The sequence below is a fragment of the Bos indicus x Bos taurus genome, chromosome X (assembly GCF_003369695.1).
Source record: "Bos indicus x Bos taurus breed Angus x Brahman F1 hybrid chromosome X, Bos_hybrid_MaternalHap_v2.0, whole genome shotgun sequence".
Classification (NCBI taxonomy): domain Eukaryota; kingdom Metazoa; phylum Chordata; class Mammalia; order Artiodactyla; family Bovidae; genus Bos; species Bos indicus x Bos taurus.
The window spans coordinates 122,332,415-122,342,186 of NC_040105.1; the positions used below are offsets into that span (position 1 = coordinate 122,332,415).

At 41.4% G+C, this 9,772-nt stretch overlaps 1 protein-coding gene across 1 annotated transcript; it reads left to right on the forward strand.

Moving 5' to 3' along the window:
• Nucleotides 1–1,407: 1,407 nt before the first annotated feature.
• LOC113888228 (uncharacterized protein CXorf66 homolog) lies at nucleotides 1,408–4,352 on the forward strand. Its single transcript, XM_027535521.1, has 3 exons — nucleotides 1,408–1,495; nucleotides 2,174–2,330; nucleotides 3,512–4,352. Exons 1-3 carry the CDS (start codon nucleotides 1,408–1,410, stop codon nucleotides 4,350–4,352), a joined length of 1,086 nt encoding a protein of 361 aa, XP_027391322.1.
• The last annotated feature ends 5,420 nt before the right edge of the window (nucleotides 4,353–9,772 follow it).

Consider the following 9,772-nt stretch of genomic DNA (forward strand, 5'->3'; position numbering starts at 1 on the left):
TCTGTCCATGGGATTCTCCAGACAGGAATACTGGGGTGGGTTACCGTGCCCCCCACCTCCAGGGGATCTTCCCAACCTAGGGATTGAATCCACATCTCTTACATTGGCAGGCGGGTTCTTTACCACTAGCGACGCCTGGAAAGCCCATTATATACACCATGCTGTGCTGTGCTCTGCTGTGCTGCTGCTTAGTTGCTCAGTCATGTCTGACTCTGCAACTCCACGGACTGCAGCCCGCCAGGCTCCTCTGTCCATGAGGATTCTCCAGGCAAGAATACTGGCATGGGTTTCCATGTCCTCCTCCAGGGGATCTTCCCAACCCAGGGATTGAACCCAGGTCTCCCACATTACAGGTGGATTCTTTAGTGTCTGAGCCTCCTGGGAAGCCCAAGAATACTGGAATGGGTAGCCTATCCCTTCTCCAGGGGATCTTCCTGACCCAGGAATCAAACCTGGTTCTCCTGCATTATAGGCAGATTCTTCACCAGCTGAGCGACCAGGGAAGCCCCATTACATAACCTAGTGATTGGTTATTTACGTGTCTGTCTCTCCCTTTAGATTTCCAACTCTTAAAGGCAGGGACTGTGACTGTCTGAATGCTCATGCTTAACACAAAGCTTCCTGTCACATAGATCTCCAGCATGCTTTTGTTGAAGCAATGAATCGTCCTTGCTACCTCTCTCTCCCTCATGCCCTATGGCCTGCCCTTCCTGAAATCCTACCCACATCAAAAGACTCCTCCAATACATTGATTACTCTCCATCTTTACCACTCTGCTTCAAGCCACCATCCTCTATCAGGTGGACCTACATAACAGCCTTCTAATTGTCAAAATTACTTTAACCCCAGCAATCTAGTTCCGATATAAGAGCTGGTGGGGGAGGGGGGGCTGGGGTTGGGTCTAAAATAGAGAGCTCATCATGTCACTCACTAGCCAGAAAGTCTTTAGTGGTATCCATTAAGAGCAGCTCAATAAAAAGCTTGAGGGACATTCAAAATCTTAATATTTGTAAGAAAAATTCCTACAAACTTATACCCCAGGATGATTTAACCTCTAAAACACATTAAGAACTACTATAGGGCTGTAAGGTGCCTCCTTAACATTTAACAAAGAAAAATAGTTCTTCAGTATCTAGAGCTAACTCATTTTCTCTGCCTTCTGTGCTTAATAATGCCTCAAACTTTTTGGTTCAAATCTGATAGAATATTTGATGTCATGGAGAAATAAAGGATTAAAAGTCTTTTCATAGTATTTGTAGCCAGGAGCTCATGTGTCACCATGGTGAGATTATGCTGTCAGGATATGACATAGAATGATTATGAAGTCATAGGCCCCTAAAACAAGCTGAGTCATGTTAAATTCAGCAGTTTCCTTGGGAGAGGAAACAGGACAACAAGGTCCTGGACATGAATCTCTTCATTTATGTCCTCCTTTTATCAATTTGGACAAGTAGTTGTTTAGATAGAAATGAAAGCAATGGATCTGCTACTGCAGGTATGTCCCTAACCTTAAAACCTAGAAATTATGATCTATTATGTTAAATGTATTCCAGTACTTAATTAGACAAGCTAGCTGTGTGTAAGAAATCTGCTGTTTATTCTACTTTACTATGAGAAGGTCTTCGAGAATTTCTAGGACAACACCTGAAAGTTTTACTTCTGTGTAAACATTCCAAACATACAAACATGAAGAGTACAGCCTTACTGTCCCCTTTCATTCCCCTTCCCCACCCAATCCACCAACCCCTGCCCCTCCCCCACCAGCCACATCAGAAAATTCTATGTGAATGAATCTAGCATGGTACCTAACACATAGTAGGTTTCAAGAACTGTGTTTTCTTGTCCCACCCCTTTTCCCACCATACACGTTCACACAAACATCAACACTCCAGTGCATTCACACATTCAAATACCTAGGTAATGGGTTGAACAAGCCACGATGTGGGGTAACCTAGGTAATTATACTGATTAGCCAAAGACAGCTCCCAGATTTGGCTTGTAGACTGTGACTGGCTGGGGAGGTGATAGAGGGAGGAAAATGACAGTGGTTATCATGCTTAAAGAAATAATTGATGATGAGATTTGACTTGGATCTGCAGTAACAAACCCCCATCAAAATGGAAGCAAACTTGGTTCCCAAGCACATGTTCTGATGATACATGTTCTTTCATAGTAACTACACGTGCTGAATTCAAGCAGACCAAACTGCAGGAATTATGGCGACGTCTACTCATTATTGTAATTGGTACCCTTATCACTGGCTATATGGTCACGTGTACCTGCTTGCTTCACTATAGCTGTGATAGCGAGGAAGCCCATAAAGCAGCCAAGTAAGTCTTACACCTTTGAATAAAAGTACAAGGTTGGGGGAGGCACGTGTTCTTCACTATACTCTATAACTGTAAGAGCGGGGAAGTCCCCAAAGCAGCCACATTAAGTCTTACACCTTTGAACTAAAAATACAAAGTGGCCGGGTGTAGGGGTGAGGTGAGGAGGTGGGTGTGCACGCGCATGAAGAACTGTACCTGCACACGCATGCGCACTCACACGTAAGCGGGTTCACTGTTGTTTTGTTACTTACCATTAACTTTAGACTTCAGAAGAGCTACCAACATCTTGTGGGCTGGATATGTTCACTTAAATGAAGCTCTTAAATTATCTCAAGTACATTATCAACTTTAGCCAAAGCTATCTCCTATTCAGGGTTCACTTGAGCCCCAGGCTGCTAATTTCATTGTAAGTTGAGTCTATGAAAAGAGGGAATGACTATCTAAATAAGACAGAATCAAAATCTTCTCAGGGGAGGAGTTGGGTCTCTGCATTCCAAAGATAGTAACACATTTTGGATAATCTATCATTTTGAGATGTAATAACATGAAAAATTTTCAACTGTGTTCAGTGATTCTAGTCCCTGGCTTTAATATAGGAGGATTAGGCTGGCACTTGGTATACTGGGTCTCTAAAAATTTCCCAATCCAAGGACTGGTGACTGAAATATACCACTGTTCTATTCCTTCAGTTTTAGAGTTAGCATGTGAGGATTAATATGTATGGTTACAAACCTTGATGGTATAAATATGATAGGAAAACAATGAATTTGGTCTAAGACTTTTTTATGTGACAGGTTGTGACATTTGTGCCTCAGTTGCATATCAAGTTGTGGCTTTTTTGTGAAAACTATAATTTCTGGATTAGATAAATTCTCTCTCTCCCTCTCAACAGTAGATTTGAAACAAGTTTGTGTCATTGCATATATAGACTATATGGTTATACATTGTGGTTGACACAGCAAAATTAAGAAAAAGAAAAAGAAAAGCATTCAACACGAGTTCAAATCTGTAACCTGAGTCATAGTTTTCACCACACTCCGATTCTTACTGTGTTCAATTTTCCTGCTAGAGCCACAAAAAGACCACAAGTCTAAATTGACACAATAGCCCATATTTTCTGGTAACAGCAATCTTACTCCTCTGATTTAAATTGTCATATTCCAAATCCTCTGTATTTTCAGGGACAAAAAAGAAGATATCACCATCAAGGCATCCAGGTCATCTACAATATCATTTACTGACTCCAAGTCACTGACTGCTGGTCTGGGTGATCCAGAAAGACAATCCGTGGTATCCAGAATAGATAAGTCATCTGGGCCCTCAAGTCCACGAAAAGTTCCTTCAAGTGCAGAAAAGTTAGTCAGGCCCTCGAGTCAAAAAAAACCATCCAAGCCATCAGCTCCCAAAAAAGTGTTAGGATCACCCCCCCAGGAAAAGTTGCATAGAACACGCAGTCCAAAAAAGGCACATAGGCAGGCTCATGCCCATAAGCCAGTCAGTCAGGTCAGTCCATCCTATCCAGAGAAGGCCATCAAGCCAACTTGGCCACCAAGTCTACAGTGTCGGGTCAAGCCAACCAAAACTCCTCTACCCTATCCAAAGAATCAAATCTTCCCTGAGCAATCAAGTGTAGATAAACTGACCAAACGCCAGAGATATCTTAAACTAAAATGCCCAGCTAGTGCAGGTAGGGCAGAAATATTATCTAGGCCTCATCCAGTGAAGTTTTGTCGATGCTACAAGGAAAAGTGCCTTGTTTGCAGAGCTGTTTCTGAGCCGTTCATCACTCATGTTTCAGACGCCAATAAAAAGCATGTTCCAGTTCCACTGTTTTCACGTGAATTGAAGCACTTTTACAAGTCGTATAAAAAGAAACAACCCAAATACAACACACTGTATGGCAACATGAGTGACAGTGATATCACAACATACAACAGTGATGGTGAGAGTGACAGGGAGGTGATTATAATGTGCAATATAAAATGCAAGGCAGACATGTATAAAAACTCCCGAAATAATTAAGGGATCAAAAGAAAGACCACCCATGCAGAAGAAGCAAGCTTCTATCAATTATTATATGCTCACCATATTTAAGAACCTGGTAGAGGAAAACTCCACTTGGTATCACTATTGAGATTAGACTTATATCCATCTCGAGGCAATTTACTTGAAAAATAGTAAATAAATGTGTGACATAACAACTGATTTTGTTGTAATTATTATTGTATTTTAGAGGTATAAATCTCTTTGCGAGGTATCTTAGATCTACTTGGGCAAATTCTGGAGATGGTGAGGGACAGGGAAACCCAGCCTGCTGCAGTCCATGGGGTCGCACAGAGTTGGACACGACTTGATGCCTGAACAACAACAACATAGATCTGGTCACTTGGATGGGCTTCCCAGCTGGTGCAGTGGTAAAGAATCCACCTGCCAATGGAAGAGATGTGGGTTTGATCCCTGGGTTGGGAAGATCCTTTGGAGGAGGAAATAGCAACCCAGTCCAGTAGTCTTGCCTGGGAAATTCTATGGACAGAGGAGTCTGAAGGGCTACAGTTGATGGGGTCGAAAAAAGTTGGACACAGGCACAGGGTTATATGCGAACCACAGTCACACACACACACACAAATACAAAAAGGGATTGCAAGATGGGTACCCTGGGCTCCTCTTCCCCTTGGATTAGCCCTCAACTGAAGTCTCAACCCAACTATCTTTTAAATTTTGACAGAGTGTCCTCACAGTTTAAGACTGTCTTTCTCTGGTGCCCAGTGTGTGGCAGAAATGGCTCTGTGTGCTTGATTCTGGCTGCATTGGGGAAATTCCTGATAGTTATTTCCTTTTTTAAAACATATTTATTTGACCATGCCAGTTCTTAGTTGTGGCATGCAAACCCTTGGCTGCAGCATGTGATTCTCTGACCAGGGATAGAACCCAGACCCCCTGCATTGGGAGTGTGGAGTTTTAGCCACTGAACCACCAGGGAAGTCCCAATACTCATTTCTAATACCACTGCCTTGATGACTGCTACCAAAGTAAGGGTCCAGGCTCCAGCCCCCACTCTCAAGGTTTTTGATTCTTTCGGTTACCCTTCAAATTGATAAAGAGAGTTTGCCCTGTTGTGCATTCTCAGAATGGCCCAGATAGAGGTCAGATATCTACCCATTTTCTTCACAGGGTACCTTCTTACTTAGAATCCAGAGGGCTGGGAGGCCAGGGGAAAACCTTGGAGTTATATTTTCTAGCTTCCTCACTGATGAGAGGTTATCCCTGCCCACTTCCAAGAGCATGGTTCAGAAAAACAGACAAAATCCTGCAGTCCCAGCCTATATTCTAGTACAGTGAGGTCAGTCCCCTGTCACATTCAGCAGGGTCAGTTAAATTCCATAGCTAGCATATATTGGATGTGTACTACTTGCCAGACATTGTACTAGTCCCTTTATGTCTGGGATATCTGAAGGCCACCCTCCCCTCAATTTTACTGATTTAGAAAAAGGACTCACAAGACTCAAAAGCAGATTATAGTCATGTCTGAGGTTTATTAGAACAAAAATGTACAAATCAAAAGCAACAGGAAAAAGACTTCTTTTTGGGTGAATCAGAGAGTTTGGCCATGCGCTTTTGAGTACTTGCCCCTCTGGGGCCACCTAGGACATTCTCTCTTCTCTAGCAATAATCTAGAGGCATGTGTGCAACATGGCTCTGCCCAGGGAAGCCTCAGCATCTGAGGCTTTTATGGAGAACAGGTCCCATAGGTACATCATGCTCCATAACCAGACATGGCAAGTGAAACTCAGGATCCCAACAATGACACCAGATGCACATTATCAATGTTGATGTTTGTGCCAAGCAATCAGGTGAACAAAACATGATCATCAACCAATTAACATTAGAACATTCCCCCTGGGTTGACCAATAGTCAAATCATGGTTTCCAGTTCCCTTGACATACAAGGACCAAACAACCAGACCTGCCGTGTTAACACTTTCCTCACATTCACATATTTTATTTAATCCCCAACAGTCCCCTATTATATGGACTGCCATATGAGTTAACCGATGCTCTGTAACATATAGTAAGATCACATCTAGCAATTGATTGAATCAAGATATGAATCTATGATTGACTTAAGTTCAAATTTTCATTATGCTGTACTGCCTTCTCACTTCCAGTTTCTGGGGTATGTGTTTATTCTCAGATCACCCAGTCCACTGGTATCAGCAAAGTCCTTACTTGACTTTTAATCAATCTGGACCATCCTCCTAACTTACCAGGTGCATATAAATATGTCTTGAGTTCATTCAGACCTGACTTCCCCATAACCTCTGCCTCCTCCACTCGTAGTCTCCTGGTGGGGTCTGTAAGGTCATCATGAAATTCACAGATGGCACGATATATAAAAGTTTTAAGAGGTAGAAAATGCATTTGAAAAGCATTGTGGTAGCTACAGACTTGATTTCCTACTGGTATTACACTTTTTGTAAAGATAAACTGTAAAGGGTTAAAACTGTTCTGGGGTAGCCTGGTCTTTTTAAAATTCACAAATAGAAGCAAAAGTTCTGATCAAATTTTTATGGTTTAATATGAAAAACAGTTCAAACAAAAAAGTAGGAGTATGAATGAACGCCCATATAAACATTGCTCAGATTCAACAATTATCATTACATGGCCAATGTTGTTTCATTTAAACTACTATCCATTGCCTTCCCATTTATATCTCCAAAAAATAATAAATTTTAAAAATACATAAACACAATACTCCATGGGGTGACAAAGAGTTGGATACGGCTGGGTGACTGAGCCAAACTGAACTGAAACACAATACTATTATCTCATATAAAACTTAATAATAATTCCTTAATATAAATTATCCAGTCTATATGCAGATTTCCTCCATTCGCCTCATGCTTTTAATGGCTGCTTTGTTCAGATGATGTTAACCAGCATTTGACAGCATCTCAGTCTAAATTTTTTAAAAATTAAAATTTCATTGGGTAATCTGGCTTCATATTGTAAGATGATTTTGGAGTTTATCTGAGCTATCAATAGCCTGGAAAATAGCCAATGTCAAAACTGCATAGTTTTTCAGCTTAAATTCAACCAAAGTCTTGGTTCAGTTCAGTTCAGTTCAGTTCAGTTGTTCAGTCGTGTCCGACTCTTTGCAAACCCGTTAATTGCAGCACGCCAGGCCTCCCTGTCCATCACCAACTCCTGAAGTTCACTCAGACTCATGTCCATCGAGTCAGTGATGCCATCCAGCCATCTCATCCTCTGTCGTCCCCTTCTCCTCCTGCCCCCAATCCCTCCCAGCATCAGAGTCTTTTCCAATGAGTCAACTCTTCACATGAGGTGGCCAAAGTACTGGAGTTTCAGCTTCAGCATCATTCCCTCCAAAGAAATCGCAGGGCTGATCGCCTTCAGAATGGACTGGTTGGATCTCCTTGCAGTCCAAGGGACTCTCAAGAGTCTTTTCCAACACCACAGTTCAAAAGCATCAATTCTTTGGTGCTCAGCCATCTTCATAGTCCAACTCTCACATCCATACATGACTACAGGAAAAACCATAGCCTTGACTAGATGGATCTTTGTTGGCAAAGTAATGTCTCTGCTTTTGAATATGCTATCTAGGTTGGTCATAACTTTCCTTCCAAGGAGTAAGCGTCTTTTAATTTCATGGCTGCAGTCACCATCTGCAGTGATTTTGGAGCCCAAAAAAATAAAGTCTGACACTGTTTCCACTGTTTCCCCATTTATAGGCAAAGCCAAATGATCTAAGCCCTCTTCTCTTTATCATTCTTAAGCTAAAGACTTGTAATATTTTAAAGGCTGGGAATATTAATATCTAATAAAAAGGACTAACTGCCAGTGACAACCAATGATAATGACATGTTAAACACAAGCTATGAGCATGAGTATGTATGTTGCTTTTTAAACCACACTTAATTATAGAGTAGGAGTCTACAGAATATTTGAAGCTCATTCAACGTGAAAAATTCTAGGTGCATTAGTATGGGGCTTCACACATAAAACCGATATAAAATATGTAAAAAAGCATGTACCCTGAGTTAGAGAAGAAATTTTGCAAAAAAGAAAAATAATAATAATATTTTTTTTACCAAAGCTTCCACAAGTTAATACCTAAAATAACTTGTCTCACTTCAAAGGATAGTTTTTGGCACTTCTTGGCAATGTCCTGGTTTAAGTAAGAGGGCTCTGAATCTCTATTTCCTAGCCTTCTTGCAGCATTGTCTTACCTGTCATGATACCTTTCTTATGTCTGGCTCCCATTTTATGTTTCCCGGTTCAGCAGGTATCAGGGCTGTATGTGTCAGTCCTTGGCTTCCTTACATTTCCGGCCACCAGGGGTCGCTGTGAAGCCAGTTTCAAACGTGGTCCTTCCCTCTAAGACCATCAGCGCTGTGTTTCCCTTTCATCCACATTCCTTACCTTCATCTCCAAAACTCATACCTTGTTCCTGTCTATGGAACTAAAATCGTTAGTTCTTCAGCCATGTCCAACTCTTTCTGGCTCCATGGACTGTAGCCCACCTTACTTCTCTATCGACGGAATTCTCCAGGCAAGAATCCTGGAGTAGGCAGTCCTTCCTTTCTCTAGGGGATCTTCCAGACCCAGGGATCCAACTCAGGTCGCCAGCACTGCAGGCAGATTCTTTACCATCTGAGCTACCAGGGAAGCTCTGGGGTCACAGAGAGTATGACACAACTGAGTGACTAACACAACAATAACAATGGAACTGAAATTAATTATATTTTGCTCCTTTTATTCAGTAAGTTCATTTCAGTTCAGTCGCTCAGACCTGTCCAACTCTTTGTGACCCCTTGGACTGCAGCACGCCAGGCTTGCCTGTCCACCACCAAATCCAGGAGCTTACTCAAACTCATGTCCATCGAATGGGTGATTCCATCCCACCATCTCATTCTCTGTCGTCCCCTTCTCCTCCCGCCTTCAATCTTTCCTAGCATCAGAGTCTTTTCATGAGTCAGTTCTTTGCATCAGGTGGCCAACGTATTGGAGCTTCAGCTTCAGTATCAGTCCTTCCAAGGAATATTCAGGACTGATTTCCTTTAGGATTGACTGGTTAGATCTCCTTGACTGGTTGAATCTCACTTTATTCAATAAAGTGCTTTCTAAAAACGTATCCCTTAAAAAAAGTGCAAAAATGCAGATTTCAAACACTTCCAACATGTATTTCTACATGAAATTCTATAAGCATGGAAGTACACAGCATTGTAAATCAACTTTACTTCAATAAAATTTTTAAAAATTAAACTTTTAAAATTTAAAAAAATTTAAGAAATTATATATACAATGGAATATTACTCAGCTATAAAAGGAATGCATTTGAGTCAGTTCTAATGAGGTGGGTGAACCTTGAGTTTATTATACAGAATGAAGTAAGTCAGAAAGAGAAAGACAAATACTGTATA

Excerpts from the sequence above, each read along its gene's own strand:
- LOC113888228 (XM_027535521.1), top strand. The coding sequence starts at position 1,408 with ATGAATCTCTTCATTTATGTCCTCCTTTTATCAATTTGGACAAGTAGT. Across the intron at positions 1,496-2,173 it reads CAATGGATCTGCTACTGCAG|TAACTACACGTGCTGAATTC; the intron begins GTATGTCCCTAA and ends GTTCTTTCATAG. Across the intron at positions 2,331-3,511 it reads GAAGCCCATAAAGCAGCCAA|GGACAAAAAAGAAGATATCA; the intron begins GTAAGTCTTACA and ends CTGTATTTTCAG.